Source organism: Halichoeres trimaculatus, unplaced genomic scaffold, assembly GCF_033239565.1.
Source record: "Halichoeres trimaculatus isolate MK-OKI-2021-1 unplaced genomic scaffold, fHalTri1.1 fHalTri1_scaffold_10, whole genome shotgun sequence".
NCBI classification, from domain to species: Eukaryota; Metazoa; Chordata; class Actinopteri; order Labriformes; family Labridae; genus Halichoeres; species Halichoeres trimaculatus.
Window position 1 is genome coordinate 9,154,983 of NW_027437187.1, and position 24,502 is coordinate 9,179,484.

Consider the following 24,502-nt stretch of genomic DNA (forward strand, 5'->3'; position numbering starts at 1 on the left):
ACAAAGGGCTCTAATTTCCTGCAGTGCCAAGAGAGGCACACTGGAGGTGCAGTCACCAAATTATAGCTGCGGAGGGTGCGCTCCGCTTTGCGCCGAGAATAGACCAGGTTGGAGCTGGCGAGCTTTCAGCGCACTTTCTGCACTGTTTTTGGCATAAAATTGTCACTGCACCAACACGAATCTGCTGAAAACCTCCCCCTGGTGCACCGTCAACTCCCCCTGGAGCGCAGTCACACCCATCTCTGTGCAGACGGTCTACCAAATTGTCAAACTGGCAGTGCACGGCGGTGCGCAGCACGAAATTAACACTGCGCAGGGTGTGCCAGGCTTTCGCCTCCTGCTCTGGGCCACGAAATTAAAGCCCATAGACTGTATAAAACATGGATGTAGCCTCCGTGACATCACCCATCTGTTACTGGCACTTGAAACTGAGCCAATCTGCAGACGCAGCCACAATTGTTATGATGCCGGCTGTAAGTTTTATTTCAAGCAGTTACAGGGCACTTGTCAGTCCCGTGACCTGAGCTGTGTCTGTGGTTGGAAAATCAAACAATCCTAAGAACTTCTAAGCCACCATATTAGAAAAAAAAAACCCCACCGTACACTGAAATTCAGAAGCCGTTATTTGAACGTTTTTATGGCTGGGTGTGTACGTGACTTCCGGTCTTTCTGCAGACAGCCTTAAGTGGATTCTAGTTGAACAGCAACATCGAGCACTTCCATATATGCTTCAATTTTACTAACCGGTGTGGCCCCTTGGATAAATAGCATAAAATGCTCAACAGGACTGGATACAGATGACACTGCCCTTATGTGTTTTAGAGGAGTACTGCAAAGAGACAAGTAGATATCAAGTATTTAGTACTCATGACTGTGGCAGATACTACTACTTTGGGTCAACGCAGAAGTATAAACCAGGCTTTAGGTGTGCGCAGTGGGTCTACCTGAGTCTGAAATCAAACCACTTTTCAGAAGTCTGAGCTTATCTGAATCGCCAGCAGCACAGTTATTACAGATGGTTCTAGAAAGGGCTACACATCTGCATAAAAACTGCATATTTCTGAATGTAGTAACAATCTTCCAGGAGAAAAACACACAAAACCTTTTCTTTTGTGTGACCCTCAAAAACCAGACTGTGTTTCATGCCCGGGACAAATTATATTCCACTTTCTTTTTTTTTTATATCTTGCATTAAAAAGAAGTAACAACCCAACCCTCTCCCCTCAGAGCTGAAAAACCCTTTTCTTATCATTGTGTTGGTGAAGAGGCAGTCAGTGCATTTACCACAATGTGAATCAGGCTGAGGGATTATCACAGCCGAGCAGTGTGTGCTAATCTGCCCAGACGCCCTTGAGAGGAAAAGGCAACATGGAGCCTAAATGTTAAGCTAAATCCAGGGAGGTTCAGCTCCAGGCCTCTGCTGAGAGAGAGAAAATAAAGATACACATCTGAAGATAAGAGCTTATAGAAAACAGAAATAATGCAAACGTAATACAGCCCTGGTTTGCTGCAGGGGAACAGGAGATAAGACACATATAGCTCACAATATTGCCAGCAGATATAATGTAAGATAAGTGAAGAACGTATGTGTACCCACATGGAGGGAGCCACACAATGGAAGGTCACAGAAGAAAAAGGCTGCACGTCAAAGAAGTCTAACAGCAGCCTGAGCACGTCTATAAATGTCACTCTCGCTTATTACAGCACCAGAAGAACAGTGTTGATGGATTCATAGGCTCTTATATATTTGGCTGAGTGCATTCATTACACATATTTTTATATTCAAACCTTTCCTTTGAGATTTGCGTGTTGATTTCATATGTACTCATACATAAACATAAAGATTACAGGAGACATTTTTCAGGCATTGTGATTGATGTGCATGAGAAATGAAAGACAGTGTCTTTTATCTGAGTTCTCATTGCCCCGTTACTAAAATAAACCACTAAAACACTGGATAACAAAACCTTCAAGTACATGATTAATGAGTGGTCCGACAGTTTTGCAGATACATTTAAGGAGATGGGTTGGTCGATCTGCTCTCCTGTCAAGTGTATTCAACAAGATACAGCCCTTAGCTTAAATTATTAGCTTTGGGTGTTGATACAAAGGCAAAGATTGAAGTTATTAGGTAAAGTATGTCAGATCAAACCTTCAATCCTTAGAGCTCAGTCTGCAGGATGCTTCAAACACCAACTTTCAGTGAGCACCAGCCCACCCTGTAGAAAAATGGAGCTTAAGTAGTGGTGCATTACATTATTACAGTTCCACAAAAATAATGATATAAAGCTTTTGAGTGCTACATTAATCTGAGTACAGGAAAATGACAGCATTAGTTTAAATGTTAGGTGTTGGATTTTTCTTGACTGGAGGATACAAGCCCCAATTCTGCTCCTTTGTTGACTTAAAGATAGTTGGGGTCTAAATCATCAGCATTATGAACTACCTCCTGATGTATGAACCATACACGCCTTCAGAGGTCGGTGAGTGACATCACTGAGATGACATACCCATAGCGCCTGTTCCAAGCTGTGGTTTACACATAAGTTTGTCTACTGTGGAGATTTTATGGAACCAAAACAGTCATGGAACTCCTTATATGGTCATACAAACACACCCACAGTCAAAGGGTTCCAAATGGCCAGCCAATCAGCAGAGAGTGGACTCGTAGTGAGGGGAAATTAAAGAGGCAGTGTCTGAAGTCTTCTCATGTAGACTGTTGCTGAACTGATGGTTAAATCTCATAAAAAATTTTAGATCTGATTTAAAAGTAACGTTACCACTTCAGGCTCAGATGCACTTATATTTCTTATTGCATTATCAAGCTCTGCGTGGTTATTTTTCTTCACCAGGATAACTCACTGCTTGGACTAGTTTAGATAAACAGAGCTGTAAACCCTCTATCGGGTTTAGCATCATGTTGATTGTAGCTTTAAATTCACTGCACACACATGAGAGAGAGCTTCTTATCTAAATGCATGCAACCATTATTCTTGAATATCGAGCTGCATTAAAACAAAGATCAATGAAAAAAATCAAAGACCTGATGTGACCTCAAATCTAGTCTTGCCATATAGAGGGAGCAGGACCTTGTACTTAATTAGATTCAGAAAAACCCATTCAGAATGTTGTTGCAATGCTCCTTTTATGCATGTTTTAACTCTCACCTGGAAGATAACAGTGAAATAAAGAGATCAAATAAGGCTGAGGTATACTGAAGCATACTGGCAGCTGCAGACAGAGGTTATCTGTATGAAATAAACAATAACCTCTGCAGTGTGAGGTGTAAAAAGGTGCTTGGTAAGGAGAACCTGGAGACTGAAGGGTCCAGATTAACAGACATCCACTGACTGGAGGCTGAGTTAAAAGGTTGACTGGTGATCTTTACGCAGGTGCAGTAGATTTATTACTTAATTAACTCAGGCCGAGGGAGAAGTTTAAAGAACCTGTTCTGACTACTGATCAGCCGCTGCGGCTGATTTGTTTCCTGCAGCACTTTGGTAAGAGGAAACTATCAGGAATTAAGTAAAAGAACTAAAAGAACTGCTTCCCCGGAGACAATGAGGCTGAATTAGTTCTTGATTAAAAACACAACTTGGGCACAGAATACTTGTGAGTGCTTTCGTTGGCTGAAACAGATGAACATTTCTCTAACAGCTCTGATAAATGAAGCAGTGAGGGAGCTTTTAAGTTTGTTTGCTTCTTAGGATAGAGTCATGCTCATTATATGAAAGAGACATTTTTACATCATTAAAGGCGCATACAAAAGTTATGTGATGACAAAAAGAGGTCAGAATATGTTTTGTTTCTGGCCAAAGGGAGGGTGCTCAGAGATCTTACATCACTTTTGCTAAGTTTACTGTGAGGAGTTTTAACTGATGTTCTTATTCTGATGCCTTTTCATGACCTACATAGTAAAATGAGATTAACAACATTTTGACTGTTTCTTTATCTTGATTCTAACTGTCTGGGTTTAGGTCAGACTTCTTGTTCAAAATGTTAAATCGATGTTTGTCACTCAGTCTCCACTCATAGTTTTTTTTTTTGATCATCTTCAGACATAATGTTTTGTCTTGTTGACTGATACTTGTGCTGGATTAACTAGATTGGTTGAAACCATAGAAAGTATATAGAGTGGACAGCGTGGCTCCCCCATTTACCACTGTAAGGTTCTAAAGCCTAAATTCCCCCGTCACAGGCGCAACCATTGGAAGCAGTTGTGGGGCAAGAGTCTGTGCAGCAGAGGCTATGAGAGAATCTGAGTGGTGCTGGGAAACAAAAATAATATTGTTTTTCTTTCAAGAGTCTAATCACTTCTTGGCTCTTCCTCTCTCCCAACATATTTTACAATAACCGAAAAAAAATACATAAGAACAACAGCTGTCAATTATAGTTAAATGTGACATAAAGCCTTGTTTTTGACCTCTTATAACTAACGAAAACAACATTTTTCAGGAAAAAGAGGACCTGAAAACAAGCCAGCCAAATTGTCTTCAAATAACCTCAGCAATCGAAGGAGAAACATTTCTACAAGGTGTATTAATTTTTTAAAGTTTGACCACAGCCCATCTGGAATGACTGGGGTGATGGATTTTTTGACCTGTACTGCAGCCAGTCACCAGGGGGAGCAGTTTTTGTGGCGACCTCACTCCAAACGGAGCAAGATGACGTCCATTTTTTTTTTTACAGTCTACGGTTAAAACTTTGTTTGACAGGTGACAATAAGCAAATAAATCTGGTGACCTTTTTTAAACTAATGGTAATAAATCTAAGAATGCAGCACCTTAAAAGGGTTACCTCAGAGTGACCACGTCCTTGGCTATAGATGATGGTTCTTTGGAAAATTCTGTCTTTGGTTTGGTAAAAGAATGAAAAATGTGGTTCTCAGAGCTGGCTTTTGCATTTTGAGCAAAAATAAAATTTGATCATCTATGTTAACTATTTCATGAATATATTTAAACATAAGACATAAGAGGATAAAGCTCCTTTTAATCACTTTAAAGTTGTTGTAGGCTGGTCAGAGATGATTATAGACTAATAGATATGATTGTCATATATGTTTTAGTTTTACCATGCAAAGTTTGCACTGAGCCTGAGTTTGTTTCTTTGAGTAAGTTCCTCCAAGAACTTTTTGGTGCTACAAAAGTCTCTGTATTTCTCTCCAGTTTTTAATCGCGAGGTGCCACACCTCTAATATTGGTAACTGGCACTGATGCGTTCTCAAGTTATTGAAGAGTGTAGGTCTGAAAAGTTAAAGATGATGGGACAAGGCTAATCTGTGAATACAACAAAGGCTCAAAACGTTTCCCAGGAACTCATACTGTACTATTTTGACCTGTTTGTGACTGAGGTGCTGTGCAAAGTGCAGCATTGCTGTATTTTCATTAGTTTTCATTTTAGTTTGATGTTTTCATGGACCTACACTGTTTTTCATTAGAGCCCTAAAGCAGAGTCATTACAGACTGATGTCCTGCATAGCTACACAGACATGCTGTATGTTATGGAGCCTTTGCGCTGCACTGGATGCCGATGGCAAAAATCAATTTCAGCAGCAGAAAAATCACATTAAAAGCAAGTTCTGTGCGTGCAGACATACCTACACACTAACACACACACACACACTGCATCCTGAGACCAGTCCTGTGAGGTGTGAAGGGAGAAGTGGGAGGCTCATCAATCAGCCAGTAGATTCCAGTGTAGGGCTGCCGGTGCAGGGCCGGTTGTAACAGCTGCCAGTCCAGATCTGCAGTGAGTGAGCTGCCAGGGTGAGCAATGTTTCCATGTCCACTCCACTCCAGTCCAGCATCCAAGTCAAGAACAAATAAATAGTATAAAAGAATAAAAATGTACCAAAAAGTCAGTACAATCTTTAAAAATGCAAAAGGTAAAGATGTTTGGTTATATGTGCTGAACTGAAAATGCTGCTGAGGGTATTTGTTCACTGCTCGCTGAATTGCACAGAAAGGCAGGATACTTTGGACAGGATATTTCAAGTTAGGACTGAAAGTGGGAAAAAAATAGACTGACTTTGGCTTTCTCCATGATCTCAAAATATGTCCCATCGTGATTCCATCATCTTATCTTGGAGGCTTTTGAAGATTCAGCAGACTTTGGAGATGAGCCCTGGTTTGAAGCTTAAAGACAGGCATTGTTCAGCCCAGCTTGACCCGTGTGTCCTGGTTGTAGAGGAGGACCTGCAAGAGGATGGCCACGTCGATCAGAATCTGAACTGAACCACAAACGGCAAACTGAGTTGGGCTTTCATTCATCACGAAGTACGTGGTCTTGAAGACGTCGCCGGCTGTCCACAGCAGCACCATCTTCACACTGAAGCAACAGAAACACAAGAGGGAAAGAGAATCTGTGAGCAGAAACGTTCTTAAATTTGTTAAAAATACTCAGCTTAAAGCCCAAACATTAAAAAGAAACAGCCTGTCTCAGTTCATCAACAAAATGTGAACCTCTAAAGTTCAATTAAACATGATGCATACAGAGCTGCAGTGAGAACGTCTACATTTTTCTGACAGGTTTAGTCATTTCTCACCAGGCACAAGCTGCCATTGAGGATACCTGTTTAGGCCAAAATACACAGAACATGACTCTCTGTTAAATCCCAACACATTATCATTTTATACGCAGATTATATACAGGAATTTGAATTCTAGGACATTACAAAACTGTAGTGCATGACTAATCAAATAAATACACCAAGAAGAGAAGACTTTTTTTTCAATTCGATTGCAACCGTTTACTGCATCTATAAAAGTAAATTGTGGGGGGGGGGGGGGGGTAGCGGGGGGAGGCGTGGTCTGGTGGAGCTTGTCAATCAAAATCATGTTCATAAACTAGTGTGGGTGAGAGCGATGCGCTCTTTGGATGAGAGATCAGCATGGATATGAGGAGAAGATGTGAGATGACAGAGACATAGCTAAACGTCGCAAGTCAGAAAAGTTCAGGCAGCTCACGCTCGAAATGAGGATGTGTTGTGGTAGTTCAGAGAGAAAGAGCAGCACGATCGTGAAAAAAGAGGAATAAGATCATGGAGAGGATCAAAGGACAGAGCGCCAGAGATGAACATGATAGAAAAAAATATGTTGTGTCTGTTTTTGGATCAAAAACAGGAAGAGAGACATAAAAGAAGAGAGTCCACTCCTTTTAGGTACTTTTGGTGTTTACATAGTCATAGAAAACAATATAATTTGGGTCTTGAAAGATTGTTAAAGATGCTCTGAAAATGGCTGGCTGCCAATGAGTTAATGGTGTTAATTTTATAACGCATTACTCTGCAGTGTAATTAATTAATCTAGTCAGCACATTAAAGTGACAGCCCTACTTTATATCTTTAAAGCACTTTTGATTACATAAAGAAGGAAGCAGACAAACTAAAAAAAAAACTTGAAGTAAATTACCAGCCTCTTTTAAGTGGAAGGTCTTGAAGTGTTTTTCTAAGATCTGAACAGCTACCAGCTACCAACTGTCTGCTGAGGTGGGGGATATATTGAAAATATATGATACTGTTTTAAGACGTCGGTATGTAAGTCTCTTCAAAGTTTCACTTCCTTCACTTTCTGCTGGTGATTCTCTCACAGCAAGCAGCCCCATCCCGAAAACTCTCCTGTGCATCCATGTTTTTGTATCAGAAGAGGAGGGACATTAGTTGCTTGCACATCTTGTCAGTTGCAGGTTTGGGGTTTGCAAATGCAATTTTTAGAAATTTTTAAAAGTCTGCTTAAATCGCTACACTGGTGTCATTTTATTCATCAAAATGCTGACTATAAAATGTATACAGTGATTTTGAGGAGAAATCAGGATATTGAGATGTTTATCATGTATTGGGTTTATAGCTTGAAACTTTTGAGACATTGGTTTTAGACCATATCGTGTGGCCCTATTTCCACCCTTCCCAATCCAAGCCAGCGCTGTCTGTTCTCACATCCTTAAAGAAGAGGTATTGTTCTTTCAAGGCTTATACTGTCCCTCTGCTACCCCTGTAGTACACTGTAAAAAGGTTACTGTAAATTTGACAGTATCTTACTGGCAATAAGGTGCCAGTATTTCACTGTAACAGTATCATTACTAAATTTCTTCCCACAATCTGTTTCTGTTTATTGTTGTAAACTGAAAAGACTCTTACAAGTAAAATATTAAGATTATAAAACTCAGTTGTACTGTAGCTTTATATGATTTGTAGCTCCACAAACCCCCCCATTTGTCAGGGGCGGAGCTATGGGCAGACCTTGGAGTTTAAGGTCCCACCTGTCCAACATGTCATAAACACTTATGCGAGGACCTCACCATTTCAGCAAGTCTCGTGGAGCACGTTTACTAACACGTCTAGCTTTGACCTCATCTGTTTTCTTTTTTCAATTAGGCACACTCATCCTGTTTTTGACTTTGAACAGAAGCTCTGATAAAACGAATTGAAAAGAAAACAGCAGCTCCCTCCTCCCCTCCAGCTTTTACCTGCCAACACTTAACAGACTTTTCACAACGTTTTGTTCTTGATTTAGTTCCTGCTGCACGAGAAGCAGCAGGAATACAAAAAATCAATGAACAGAGTGAAGTAAACGACTCATTGATCAGACAGTTAGAGAAAGTGAGGGGAAGTGAAAGACGCTCAAAGACCGTCTGACAGAATCAGAGGTGAAGAAGAAAGACCTTGAAGAAGACGAGTCGTTGCCTGCAGCCTGGTGTCAACACCAAACCCAGGAGGAGTTTCTGAAACTTTACAGGAAGCATGAGACAGAGAGCAGACAGGTTACTCTTCATCATGACTCACTGCTTCCTCCTCTCTGCCTCATCTTCATCATTCATCACATTTTTCACCTGTATTATTCTTTTTTTGCCTACCCTTTTCACCCCAACTCTTCCTTCTCTCTGTCTTCACTAAAGTTAGGTTTGTTAACTCCAAAATAGTGGTAAACATGAGCGCTAATTGCTGTCCTCTGTGACATAAAAGTCCATCTGCTATATGAACCAAAATAAAAAAACAAACCGATCCACTGTACAAAGAATAAAAAAGAAGATTTGCAGTGTCTCTTATTTTTTCTGCTGTCCATGAAATTGCATATTTATGTCAGCTGTGATTATGAAGAGGATATTATAGAGAGTAAAATGAAATTCTTCACACAGTGTCAAAATAGTCCGAACAGATTCATTCATTCTCATTTGCAAACATTCATAAATCAGGCCTGTAGTGTGTACCTGCCTTTACTTTTGGTCCTCAAGATCAAAATCTGTACTTGGTTTTCATTATTTTCCTTTTCAACTTAAGGTTTGAACAGTACTGCCAGCAAAGCATACAGCTCAGTGAAAGTGAAACACTGACACAACACACCAGGCTGACAACTACAAATACAAAAGAAGAAAAGACTATAAACAATAAATAAGCATGAAAGAGAGAAGAAATAAAAAAGTGTTTATATTTGGGAATTAATGTAAACTGAAAAAGAGAAAAAAAGTTATAAAAAAAAATGTAACCAATGCCAAAACGCTGTGGGATCCAGCAGATGAAGAATAAAAAATGTATATCATAATGGAACTGTTTTAAGTCATTGGTCACAAATAAAAAGCACTTAAATAAAAGTTTAGATTTTTATTATTACTGTTATTATAAATAATAAAAATAATAATAATTATAATTACAATGATAAAAATAATGATTATTATAATAACGATAATAATAATAATAATAATAAACTTATTTATTCATCTATATATTCATTTATTTATTTTTTATTACATAGACTAATGTTTCCAAGCAGCCAACTCCACCCAGTTACTTAAGCGTCTACTTCAGGCAGACCCTGGACCACTTGAAGCTAATTATTAAAAATAAATCATTAAAAATAGTTCTGGCCTACCTTTAAAATATCTCCAATCCACTCACACAAGGTTTGAATTTTTTCCCATTCATTATTGTTGATGATACTTAAGTTCAGAGTTTTGCATAATCGTTGGCACAACTGAGTTGACAAACAGACTAAAAGTTTGCCTTAATACCACCTTTTAACCTCATGTCAGGTTGTCTCATTTAAAATATGACCATCCCTGGGGGAAGGTTTCAAAACAGTGCTTACTAATTAACCAATTGATGACTGAGACGACTTATCCTAGTCTATGGATCTGCAACAAACTGTAAGAAATGAACAAAGAAAAGAAAGAGTTTTTCTTCAGCAGGCACTGAAAGTTAAAACATTAGAAGTGTCTGCTTTGTTGTTGATGGTCTCATTTACTTTTGAAGGTCGTAAAAGCCTCTGGCTTTATTCTCAGTGTGTTTCATGACCCGCTAAAGGCTCCTCACAGGGGCTTTGATCTGACCTTCATGTTGGGTGGAAACATGTTACCATCTGAAAATGATTTATTTGGGGAACTGCAGTTGTTCCTCATTTTTGCTCTCTGGACAGTGAACTCCCAATGGTATTAAAAGAACATGTGGTTATATCTTTCTTTCATTAGAGCTGACTGAGCATGGGTATGCAGCAGGACCATCAGTCATCACTGAGACGTGCTGTGAGGGTCAGAGGGCTGAGAGAGGAAGGACAGAACCAGAGAGGCTGCAGAGGACAGCATTTATTCTGCATGCAGGCAGAGAGAGGGAGCAAAGATAAAAAAAAAAAAACACCAGAGAGAGAAAGAGCAGAGCTCAGAGAGACAGAAAGGGATGATGAGTGCGTTTTGGGGGTTCATGCAATAATGACTTTGGGGACATCTGTCACGCGCTGTCCTTGGGCTCTGAACGCAGAGTCATGTCAAACTCCCCTTGGCTCCCTGCAGGCCTGGATGAGGAACCAAAACATTTGTAGCAAACAGCTCCACCGTGGCACACAACTGAGGATATTAATATTCATCATTTCTGGTAATGAACTAAATCCTCAGACTAAAAACTCAGACTAATGCAAGCTGCACACACAGCAGGAAAACTGAGAGATACGAACGATTAAAGTTATTAAACAGCTGTTAGAATACTCAGTGTGAGTGCTTTAAGATTTCCTTCAGAAAACATCAAGAAATAACAAATTTCATCACTTCTGTGGCATTGAAAAATGTTTTGAATATATATTTTCCATCATAAGTCTTTTGCTTTGACAAACTTTTTATTTTTTTAAGATGATAAAAATATATTGATGACTCATCCAGCACTCAGGTCTGTGAGCCAGTTTCATGTCCAATGAGCTCTTCCTCAAAGTTTAATGTCTCTTCTTCGCCACGATAATACGTTCTGCCATCTACTGATGACTACGGGAAACCTCCAAGATCCTAAACACCTCTGAAAACGTATTGTTGTTTCTTTGGATCCTTTATTCCTGGATTTTCAGAACCAGTAGTTTCCCTAACAGCACTCTTAGCTGAAAAAAAAAGTCACGGTTTCCCATCAGAATAACATTTGTTAAAACTGTGACTGCGTAAATCTTAAGCTTCAAAAACTAATCTAATCAGGCGCAGACGGCCTAGCAGTTTAGTTTGTGCCCAGTAATAGAGTAACAAAGCTGATGGTTGGTGGGGGCCATATTGGATTTGATGCAAGCTTTGATGTCCCAAACTAACAGCTATTGGGTGCCTGTCAGTCACATGAGCTGAGCTGCTTCTCTGATTGGACAAACTAGTGATCCTAATATCTTCTAAACTGCCAAGTTAAAAAAAATCACTCACTGTACAGTGTGTGCTTATAACAACATTTGCATTTCAGACCCAAGATGTTATTTAAACCAGGCTGTAATTAAGAGTTTTAGTGCTGTAAAGGTCTGTTTGTTTGGCTTTCCTTATCCACTGTTCTCTCCTTTCTGACTGAAGGCATGAAAAAGCCTCAAAAAGTAGCTAAAAAAATAAACTTTTGAGAAGTGAGATGTACCAGTCTGCTCTAGACAGCTTTCTGTTTTCTTTGACAGCTCATATTTAACCCTTTAGGTCTCATCAAGAATCAAACTCATCTGAGTCTCACTGCTGTGTTCAGCTCCCCCTAAACATTTAACTTTCACGGTAAAAACTCTGGAGTTTGACGGAACAGTTCCAGAGATAAAAGTGTTAAAGAGTCTAAAATCTTCATGCTTTTTCTTCTCTCTCTGTAAGTCGTCTGTTTTCCTCAGAGAAAATCTCACTTTTAGCTTCACTGGAGTTCTTCTCCTCAGAGAGGTCCCTTTGTTGAACTTCAGAGTTCTTGTTTCATCTCTCAGCTCATCTCTTCCTTTCACAGCACCATTTCTTTCCCCTCACCGTCCCACACAACTGTCATCTTTACTTTTATTGTTTCGGTCACTGTTTTTACTCGGCGCCTCTTTTCTCTAGAAAGGGAATAAACTTGGAGACATTTATCAGCTTCGGCTAAGTCTGTGGTCCAACTATCGTAAAAGTTTTACAGATCAGAAACTGGATAGTTTAAGTCAAAGTTGGAGGCAAGAGGCAAAAACAGCTCGCAAAGATGAAGGAATACATTCATAACCACACCATACAAACATCATCATAAATAAAGAACAAATTTAATAGAGCCAAGGCTGCATGCAAAATCAATGTGGTGCAATCCTTGACTGATGTAGTTTAAAGTTAGACTTTTGCATCAGAATAACAGATTCAAGCCAAATGTGTCAGAATCTGAAGTTTGTCTGAGTGAATGTGCAGAAAGAGTCGTTGGAAGAATTTAATAACTGCAATATCTAAAGTACATCCATTAAGTTTTTATTACTTGTTTTTAAAAGCTGGATTTAGTATCTTAACTTGGTTCCTAATGATGGCCTCTCTGCAATACTTTCTTTCATCTATTTTCATAGTATCTCAGGATTTTGTGGCATTTTTGCAGGTTTTTGTTTTTATCAGTAGTAGTAATGCAGGAAATGGGATGTACACTCACCGGTCACTTTATTAGGCACACCTTGCTAGTACCGAGTTGGACCCCTTTTGCCTTCAGAACTGCCTTAATCCTTCATGGCTCAGATTGAACAAGATACTGGAAACATTCCTCAGAGAGTTTGGTCCATATTGACATGATAGCATCACACAGTTGCTGCAGATTTGTCGGCTGAACATCCATGATGAGAATCTCCTGTTCCACCACATCCCAAAGGTGCTCTATTGGATTAAGATCTGGGGACTGTGGAGGACATTTGAGTACAGGGAACTCATTGTCATGTTGAAGAAAGCAGTCTGAGATGATTCCAGCTTTATGACATGGAGCGTTATCCTGCTGGAAGTAGCCATCAGAAGATGGGTACACTGTGCTCATAAAGGGATGGACATGATCAGCAACAATACTCAGGTAGGCTGTGGATTTTAAACCATGCTCAGTTGGTACTAAGGGGCCCAAAGTGAGCCAAGAAAATCTGCCCCAAACCATTACACCACCAGCAGCAGCCTGAACCGTTGATACAAGGCAGGATGGATCCATGCTTTCATGTTGTTGACGCCAAATTCTGACCCTACCATCTGAATGTGGAGCAGAAATCCAGACTCATCAGACCAGGCAACGTTTTTCCAATCTTCTATTGTCCAGTTTTGGTGTTGCTGTGTGAACTGTAGCCTCAGTTTCCTGTTCTTAGCTGACAGGAGGGTCACCTGGTGTGGTCTTCTGCTGCTGTAGCCCATCTGCCTCAAGGTTGGACGTGTTGTTTGTTCAGAGATGTTCTTCTGCAGACCTCGGTTGTAACCAGTGGTTATTTGAGTTACTGTTGTCTTTCTATCAGCTCCAACCAGTCTGTCCGTTCTCCTCTGGCATTTTGGCCCACAGAACTGCTGCTCACTGGATACTTTCTCTTTTTGGGACCATTCTCTGTAAACCCTAGAGATGGTTGTCGGTTAAAATCCCAGTAGATCAGCAGTTTCTGAAATACTCAGACCATGCCACGTTTGAAGTCACTATAATCACCTTCTTCCGTTGCTAAGCGCTGCCCAAGTAGCTGCCTGTTGCAGCAGCTCTCTCGTCTTTGTCCGTTTCTTGTAATTTTTTTCGTCTCTTTTTCGTCATCTTTGTATTTGGAGTGGATCATCACTTTGTACGGTTCATTGTTGGTCATGGACACCAAACTTTTTGTGTCTTCAGCGATATTTTTTACTACTTTTCTCCTGTGTTCGTCTGGAGATCCTACATGTGACCATGGCTGCATTGTTTACTTGTGAAATTAGCTGTTAACAGCCTGTAGCATGTCAATGCTAACTAGTGTAGGGCTTGATGATTTCCCTCGAGGTGACGAGGAGGAGGTGAGGATGACGTGCTGGTTCTCGGGTGTGAGCTGGGAGGTGTCGACGTGGACCTGTCCTTCCATCCATTGTTATTGGGAACGTGGGATCTATCTCCGGTGGGATGGACGAGCTAGCCGTGCCAGCCCAGCGGCAGAGGGGCTGCCGGAGGGCATAGTGGCATCGTGCTGTTCACGGACGTGGCTGACGGAGCTGACATCGGACGCCGGCACCACATTGGAGGAGCTTCGCCTGCTGTGAGCAGGCAGGATCCAGGAGACAGAGACTGAACATACTGCTGGGGAGGCTCAGTCCTGGACCCTGTGGAGGTGGAGACTGGCTGGGCTGGAGAGTGGTGGACGGGATGTCATCATCGATTTTCTTGTGGACCTTTTTGCACTTTCTATACACTTTCTTACTTTTGTTTTCTTAAATGCTGCTTTGACTCCTGAATTTCCCCTCGGGGATAAATAAAGTATTTTCTATTCTATTCTATTCTATTCTATTCTATTCTATTCTATTCTATTCTATTCTATTCTATTTCTTCCCCATTCTGATGCTCGGTTTGAACTGCAGATCATCTTGACCATGTCTACATGACTAAATGCATTGAGTTGCTGCCATGTGATTGGCTGATTAGAAATGTGTGTTAATGAGCATTTGGACAGGTGTGCCTAATAAAGTGGCCTGTGAGTGTCAAAAGATGGTTTTGAAACTTTAAAGAAACCTACATTATGGTTGATTGTAAACCCTTGTTTAAGACATGCACATACTTTTTCACCTGAGTGCAGAGAGCGTCACGTCCCTGCAGTAATGGAATAAATGCATCATACAGAAGTTGGACAATTTTGTGAAGCTGGATGCAGATATTAAAGGCAGTTTTCACATTCAGTCAGTAGAAATGTTTCTTTGGTGCTCAAGATGCAAATGTTTTATAATGTTATATGACTAAGACAGGATCAGAGCCTCCACTTAACAACTGCAAATTGTTTTGTTGTCTGGCTAACTTTCACTCCTCCATGAACAATAATGAGGCGAAGGTCAAAAGAGCCAGAAAATCCAGACGAGGAAACTTCACTTGAATATGTGTCTCTAAAACAAGAACAACAACTTTAATATTCTGCCTTGGAATTATTTCACCATCCCTCCTCTGCCGACCTTCACTTCTCCTCCTATGAGCCTCTTTCTTCTTCTTCTCTCCTTGCCTGTGCTTAACCTTCCCTCCCCTCTTTCCCCCTCACCCTCCTAAATTCTCTGCTCTCCCCTTTGGCTGATTTCTTTGCTCAAGAGACGCAAACATCATTAACGAGGATGAGTCATTAACAATGTAATTAAGGAGGGCGGGTCATTTGTACCAAAGCTGCCTCTGCTGCAGCGCTGCAGAATAGAGACAAAATACCAGTTTGAGGTCGTTCATCTGGGGAGGAGAGCCACACTCACACACAGATCCACACACAGATTCACACACACACATTGGACAGACTTTGTTTGTCATGCTAGCTCCATCTGGCTGAGATTCCCCTCATCATGTGACGTGGAGCTCAACTGACAGGTGATGAAAGACACAAAGAGCAAACAATTGAACTTGGTCCTAAGCGAGGCTTTGAGCCTCACCAGGGAGAAGGAGTTATTATGATATCGATCGAGACTATTGACTGAGTGACTGGACACACACACACACACACACACACACACACACACACACACACACACACACACACACACACACACACACGCACATACACAGCAAGTATGTGTGCCTGTTTCTTTCATTTACACATTAAACAGAAATGCTGACAACTGGGGCAAAGCTCATTTGCCTCACGTTCTCATCAGAGCACACATACGACAAACACACACTCACACACGCATGGACTCAGGGTGACTCACTTCAGTCACTCACAGATTAAAACAGGCCTGACACCTTTATCTGAGCCCAGTGACAGAGGTGAGAGGGTGAAATGGTGAACTGTGTGCTTCGGGAATGAAAAGGAAAAGACAGAGTCTGGAAGATGGATGAAGGAGGGTGGAGGTAGAAGGAAAATGATGAGAGATGGATGACAGAGCAGCCGGGCAGCAGGTGATAAATCCTGACCGGGGTGAGGATCGAAGCCCCCCTGATAGCTGGAGAGTGACAGGACAGGGGAGAGCGATGGTGAGAGCAGGAGGGGGGTCTGATTGCACAGTGTGATGGCGCTGCCGTATGTGGGCCGGGCAGTAATTGTGCTGGGTATTGAACGAGTGCTGTCAGGCCAGCTATTAGCTCCACTAAGCAGCTGGAGTGGACGAGTTCAACCCGGACACAGGAAACAGGCCTGAGTGACATTTAGAGAGAGGCTGAGAGAGTGGGACAGAGAGTTAAAGGACACGAGCGGTTTGTGCACTTTACTGATTTCAGGTCCTAAATGTTTGCAAATTACCTAATGCTTCTCGAAATGTCACAGGTCTCCAATAACCATTAGGCACAGTCTGGGATTCTTGTTTAATTTCTGTCTAACTGTTAGAATCAATCACGCTGACTGAGTTTTAAGCTCCATCATCAGCAGGACTCAGAGTTTGTTGAAGGCGCTGAGCAGAGATGACACTATCGTAAAGATGTGCCATTACAAGTGTGCATTTGATGTCAAAGGAAATTAAAAAATCCAGAGCCTTTTAATGCCACTTTTCTTAGTTAACCCCTTACTGCCTAAATTAATGAACACTTAAAAAACTGGATTGTTTTTATGTGTTTTTACATTCTTATAGATGTAAAATTAAGTGGAGATTGTAAATTTGAGTATAGTACACCCAACATTTATAACTAAGTTATAGTATATGTATAGATAGGGATGGGAATTGATAAAACTTTGTCTATACCGATGCCCATATCGATTCTGCTTCTCAATCTGATTCTTTATCGATTCCCTTATCAATTCCTGTTGTGAATCTTCTTGGTACAAAAAGTAGCTTTACTGATTTTCTGTGTCAACAACATTTAATTTAGTTTGTACTGTAAGTGAATAAATCATAATTGGTCTCTGAGTCTGGATATTTCTGTGCATAATTAAACAGAAACAGGTAAAAATTGCACACAATGTGATGTTAATGTACTGGGTTGTGATATATTAATAATTCAAGTAGGCCGTCTAGTGGCTCAAAGGTTATAACAATGGTTTAAGTTGTTTGGAAGCTTTCCATAGTTATGAAGTCAGCCATGAGCCTTTCAATAGCCTGTTAGCTTTTGACATTTGAAATTCCCAGTATTTTTTACAAAGAGTTGATGTTATATGTTTCTGTGAGGATCGTTGAAATTCTATTCTGAAGCTGAAGTTATGCTGATGTATGCTAACTGCTAGCATATCAATGCAGTTTTCCATATACGTTAGCATCAAGCTTCCACTATTTTGTTATTGTGGTAAATAAGGTGATTTATACCATTTCGAATGTACTGAATATGAATCTCCTGGGAGAGAGTAATGCACATTTCTTTATGAAGTCAGTTCTTCAGTAAAACTTCAAGATGAAAATCCTGAATCAGAGTTTTCTTGGGAAACGTTATCTAACTGCTAAGCTAAGATAGCTGCAGCAGACTAGTCGACGCAAGGCCCGGCGGCTCTGGCACAATGTACAGAATTGATATGGTTAAGCACAAAGGATAAAGATATCGATGGATTGAAACATTTCTTATCGATTCTCAACAGGAACCTGCTTTTGATTCCCATCCCTTTATATAAATGCAAGAAGTTCCTCCCCTGACCAATATGTTGTGACATAGTGGATCTGATATGATCTTTGGTTTGTGTAGAATATGAATCTATAGGTAATAATGAGATACAAAGGTCATTTCAACCACAGGGTTTCCAGAGGGACAGTATAAAGTCTGAAACCCCCTCTTTAAAGACTACTTTCTGCAGGATGTGAGGTGAGAAAATAACGAGTTGAGCTGATAACCTTGAATTATGAACTGTAATATTAAAAAATGTAATATAAAAAAGGTGAGCTGATGTACCAGTTTAATGTTATCTGTTACAGCCACAGATGAATAAAAGATGAACACAGCTGAAATCTTCAGCCCTCAAAAAGCACTGAAGCATTCACACAGTCATACACATTCACACACTCACACACACTCCAATCCTCCTTGCAGGATCCAACACCATGGTACATGTAAAGGCTGGTACACATCACAGGATCCTCTGAAACTTCACACATTTAGAGACCACACACTTGATGATAACAAAAGAGAGAGCACACAAGATTTCTCTCTGCTGATCTTACAGTGTCTGGTCTGGACTCTGAGGACAGAGAACCAACAGATTCTTCAGCAGAGCTTCAGCTTTTTTCATTCTCAATATTCCAAATCTTGCGTTGTAAAATATGACTTTGGTGTAAACAAACATTACAGACGTATGGGAAAAACCAGCTCCCCCAATACTGTTTCATTAGCAAGAAGGCCAATAGTTTTCCTAGTTATCAGCCCAAGGTTTGAAATAGAAACCAGATCCCTCACTCTGACTATGGATACCTGAGGAAAACTGTGCCCAAGCAGGTTCCATCTGATGTTTTATTGTAACCATGTGACGCTGAGATTAAAAATAAGACCTCAAAAGAATCTTTGTTTGTGCAACCAAATGATTATAACAGCATGTTTATTTCATTCAGGGCAACACTTAGTTTATTTACCTTACCTTACCTCCTACATCCTTTGACCTCCCCACAAAGTGCCTACCGCTCTCACCTCCCCAAACCCCTTACCTCTTCTCGTCTATCCATCCAGCTGTCTGCCTCTTTCCCTGCATCCATTGCTCACATCACATTCTCCTGAATCTTCACCTCAGCCCTCCTGTTCTACTCCGCCTCAATTTACATCAACTGCAGTCTAATTATCTTCCTGTCCCAGCCTCCTGTGCCATCCTGCTCTGTGCTCTCTGCCCAAGGGACCACAGGATGGATTGATATTGGGACGGATGAATGGCAAACTGAAAAGAGGGATAGCTAGAAGTTTGTTGCTGGCACAAGCAGACTTTTGTAAAGTTTGTAATTCTCCAAACACAAGTTTTTGTCCATAAGGGGAAGTTTGTAGAGACCAACGTCAATCAAATGAACAAATATTTAAATCTGAAAACTGTCAAAACTTTGCAAAATTTGTATTTATTGTGTGCAACTGGTGTAACTGGTATTTGAAACAGTCAATCACATTGTGAAGGCCCTCTAAGGATGCTATAATTGATATTGAAATTGATTATATATTTTACTGCTAATAAGTCACAATTAAGAATAAGATTATCAGCACTAAACTTTATTTTTTCTGGTGCTATTTCTCAGGATCCAAGCAGAGAAACAGATTCAACGCCAAAAAAACAGTCCTCACTGTGCCTTCAATAACTGAAATCTAAATCTGTGGCATTTTGCCATGTGCATGATGAACATGATGGCTGCAAATCATTCTAAGTCAATACATGACAACAGGGCTATCACAAAAATGAAGCTACAAATTTATGAAAGTCCTGCATGTTAGGCCAGCACACAGCACTCACACAAACAGTGTGAGGTATTTACTCCACTAACAAAACATTTCTGTTCTGTGAAATCAACATGTCAACACGCTCTGCTTCATGTTCAGCACCTGAGAAAAGCTGCTCAGCCTACACATACATTGCACCTTGTGATTAAATCTTGCAAGCTTGCACAGCTGTGCTGTACCGCCATGCTTCACCACTTGAGTGGATGTAGACTGGGATACAAGTTTCCAGTCAACAGTGCTTCAGCTCATCTCCAGGCTGGCTGCTGTTACCTCGCTCAGCTCTCCATAGTTCCAGCACTGCAGCATCAGAAAGCTTCCTGGCTGGTTTGATGTTGGTAACTAACACTCTTGGTTTATTCACCAGCAACAGAGGAGAAAAAGTATATTTCCATCCATCTCAAATTAGTTAAAGATGCTATGAGGAGGATCTGTTTTGATTGCACTCCTTCGCCACCATCTGGCCCAGAGTCTCGCGCACACTGTCGTAAATTATTTTTTAGTGAGGCGTGTGTTTGTTTTGGAATTAAATGGAGATCTGATCAAAACAAATTTTCTTTGTTCAAGACAACTTTTTACTGGATACAGCGAACTGGATACCTAGGTAAGGTATTCATCAGTACGGTTTGAAACATGACATCAAGCAAACGTTGTAGCAGCCGACTTTATGTAGTGCTATCGTCAGCCCAGTGCTCCGATGTATCTGTAGGCTAACATGGCAACAAGTAAAACACTGTCAGTTTGTAACTAGTTTGGTAGTCGTCCATATGTAGTGCTACTGGCAGTCTGGTGCTCCAAGACATGTCAGTAACGTGTAACATTAGTGAAACCTGGTTAGCTATGTCCTGCCTGTCGTCTACCAATCAGAGCTAACGTAACCTCACTCTTCATTTTATTGACAGACTCTCAAGTTTGAACAGACCACTGCAGAATAACTGCTGACTGTGGGTTGGAATAAACATTATCACAAAAAGATTAGCCCCTGTGTTATTAAGTGATACAGCTCGAGCTAAAGGCTAATTAGTCTTTAGCTCGGGCTGTATCACTGTCAGCTTTCTTCTGCTCCTCTGTCCTTTTTCTGTCTGACAGTCGGGCTCATCTGTCCACAATTACTACAAAACTAGTCACAGAAATCATTTTTAGCAGAAAAACACAGATCTCTGGGTTTTATATCTCACTATTAAACTTTGTCAGCCAGCGTGGTGTCATGGAGACAAAGAAAATCAATCTGGTCCTGGTAAACCCGACGTGGAAGCTAAGAAGTAGCCATTTAATATACCCTGTAACCTGCAATATTGGTGCTGATAATTTCATTATAAAGTGTGGATTACAATCAGCAATCAGGCATATATCTAGAAGGGAGACTTTTTTTAAAATCAATTTCAAACTCCTCACAGCCCCTTTAGAGTTACAATTAATCACATTGGTTTAAGTTGGACAAATGTAAATCAATTTCACTTTGAAAATTCAATAGTTTCATCTTGATTATATTTGTTATAAATCAGTTGGACAAAATCATTTTTGTTATATTGCATGGATGTACTAAGTTTAAGTTGGGGCTACATGTATTTATTGGATGGAAATTCTACCCACAATCAAATTGAGTTCATCCAAAGAGTTATTTTTTTTTAATTGTTCTTTAACACTTTACCTGTACTCGATTCAATTTTGTTCACATGCGGAATGTGATCTTATTGTGTTACATAAACTCATTTTATTAAAGTCAATTCAAAGACCTGCCAATTGCTTTTTCGAGTGGATGTAAATTTAGTGCAATGTTCATGTGAAATCTCAGTCAGTGACAAAGCTAATCCGCAAAACAAGAGACTAAATTCTTCAACACTGACTTCACTGGAAAGAACCGTCTTTCCATATTAGGCACAGCTTTGCTGCACCCGTACCGAGTCTGTGACGGGATCTGTGTGTGAAGGGATTTGTCTTCATTCTGTGCTGAGTTCCTCAGAACAGTGTGCAACCTGAGGTATCTCAGAGGACCCACAACCCATTCCCCACCATTACCGTGAAGATAAGTAGGCAGCAGATCACAAACTAAATCCAGTGCAGGCTTTGAGAGGAGGATCACACTTAGTACGAGAGACTTTAAGATTCTCCGGAGGGGGGTTATGCAGCCATTGTAAGTGCTTGATCATGCTAATACACAACTCTGGGAAAAAGACACACTTGAACAGCAGGGGCTCATATTTAAAACTCCAAAGACCATCAATCTCCTCCGCATGCAGCCATGCATGTGTGCATCGGCTTGATTTGTGCGTCTGTACTTTTTGCATCTTTGCATACACTCATGTGTGCCCACACATGATGGTTAGTGTGTGTTCGTGTTTGTGTTTGTATGTGAGTGTGTGTGTGTGTGTGTGTGTGTGTGTGTGTGTGTGTGTGTGTGTGTGTGTGTGTGTGTGTGTGTATGAGAGGTGATTTAGCAGCAAGGGCTGTAGCTGTCCCAGAGGGGGGGTCGGCAGAGAGACGAAAATCAAAGGGCCCAGCAGAGAGAGAAGCCGAGCTGCTCTTAACCCACTAACTATGAATTATGCATGTTGATCGATTGCGCACAGGCAAACAACCAAAAGTTCCCAACCTGCCAAGAAAAGATGGATTCTACTCCACCAAATGAGGCAGAGGGGAGGTGAGGAGGAGGAGGAGAATCACACAGAGCTTGCCTGAGGATATTTTGGACATTTTTTCAGAGAATGTAAACAAGTCAGAGTAGACGAGTTGGCCTGTTCAGCTTTTTCTGTTGATTTATTACATCTATAATCTCATGTTTTCTAAAACAACACTCAATTTGTCATAGCTCGGATCCTTAAATAAAAAAGTCTTTTGGGGATGCTGATAAAAACAGAATTACAGCGTTGTCCACAAAGCTGCACAGTCTGCTTTCAGGTGTTTTATTAAGCAGACGGGAAATCAAACCTGCTGAGTTATGGCACACTTTGGATTCCTGTCGGGAGCATTTCAAGCAGAGCGGTTCCTCAGAGTGCAAAGTCAGACAAATACTGTAACACAGACGATTAGCAAGAGCTTCTCTATTTATTTACACAGTTAAGGGTCAGTGACTGTACAGGTCAAAATGTAACACCGCAGCAGATCAAGGCTGGATGATGACTAACAGCCTGCTTCTCTTTGCTAAGTCTGAGTTTAACCACACACACAGCAGGAGCAGCTGGGATTCATCTGAGTAAGTGCAGCGACTGAAATATAATGATGCAATGTTAAGAAATCAAACTACATCCTTGAAAGTGAAGCTTATATCAGAACCAATGAGAGCAGTTAGTTAATCAGCGAGAAGAAGAGATTCTTTCTATGAACGCACACGAACAAAACTAAAGTTTGTTTTGTGTTTACGTGTAGTTCTCTGCCTGCTGCTGCTGCTTGAATCTAACCTCCTCACTACACGTAAATATAACACATGTTCAGTGAATCTGCAGAGCTGCCTTGACTTCAGGGTGTGTAATATATTATTCCACTTTAATTCTCTGGGGAGGCAGCCAGCTCAGTCACTGTGTGGTTATATGATTTCATCTTCAAAACACCTGGACTGTGGGTTGTAGGGGTCGGGATGTTTTCTTACCACAACAGTGCGTTACTCATGCACCAATAACAGAACAACTCAGTTTCCACAGCAGTGCTTGTTTAAGTGGAAAATACTGAGCGTGATGATGATGTTTGGAGCTTTTCTTAAACTCTGCTAAAGTTCTATCCTGAGCTGCAGGTAAATTTTTGGGTTCCATAAAATGTGTGTATGTAAAGCATGCATTTAATGATGGATATCACTTTTATGCTCAGATTCACACCTGCAGCATCAATTTGTACACTAGACATCTTCAATTTGAACTTTGTACTTGTTCAAAAACACCAAATAAATTATGTGTACCCCGACAACCAACAATCCCACAGTCATGAGAGTCCACACACAGAGGGTTACTTTAACAGTTCTCATTCAGAGCTGGCACAGCACAATAGCTTATTCTCTCTGGATGAGGAACAGTGGGTAACAAACTTTTTGTTGATTTTTTTTTTGAGTTTTTGAATTATAGGATCCTGTTCTCTAAAAAATATAAAAATACTTTTCTCAACAAATATGTGCTTGTTTTAAAAAAAGGTCTCATATTACGCAAAAACCACTTTATGAAATCTTTTGGTGAAATTTGTTGGTCTTTGGCTTTCCTCCCAGCCCACAAAATATAATATTTAATGACAAAACCTGAACTTAGTAGTGCTTGTGAATGTAAAATCCTGACCTAAAACGAGCTGTTTGGATTTGGGGGATTTGTCAATGTCAGCGAGTCCCTTTTTTGACCAATCAGGAGCAAGTCTGACCTGATTGGTCCACTGGAGCAGATACCCCTGAACCCCTACCCCGCCCACCCTGCTGACTCATCACTGCTTTGTTTTTGGCTGTAAACAGCCACATAGTTCCATGCACAAGTTTCCTATCTTGGAAGAAGACAAGACTAAGTGGCTAGAGTTCATTTATCAAGAAAATGTGCCAGCTACACTCAGTAAAACTGTGCATGTGTGTGCTTGTCACTTCACGGCCGACTGCTTTTCCAACTTTGGACAGTACATCAGAGGGCTAGTGAATAGACTGGTCCTGAATCCAGGTGCATTACCAACCATCCACCAACAAACCTCGGACCCTGGAAATGCGAGTATTTTAAATGCTGTGTGCTGTGGAGCAGATGTAAGAGCTTTTCCTCAGCGTTAGCTTCAGGATGCTATCTGTAGCTGCGGTTAGCCTGTTGTTTTAGCCTGTAATGTTACGGTAAACGAGCTTCGCTGTTTTCTAACCATTGTGCACTCGGAGCTCGTAGCGCTGTT

At 40.7% G+C, this 24,502-nt stretch overlaps 1 protein-coding gene across 1 annotated transcript in view; it reads right to left on the reverse strand.

Annotated features, from left to right (window-relative positions):
• Positions 1-6,135: 6,135 nt before the first annotated feature.
• LOC141796956 (solute carrier family 66 member 2) overlaps positions 6,136-24,502 on the reverse strand; it is an 88,280-nt gene continuing 69,913 nt past the window's right edge. Inside the window, exon 5 of the mRNA XM_074678305.1 lies at positions 6,136-6,327. Coding sequence (XP_074534406.1) covers positions 6,153-6,327 — 175 coding nt within the window. The 3' untranslated portion in view covers positions 6,136-6,152. The remainder of the gene's footprint in view (positions 6,328-24,502) is intronic.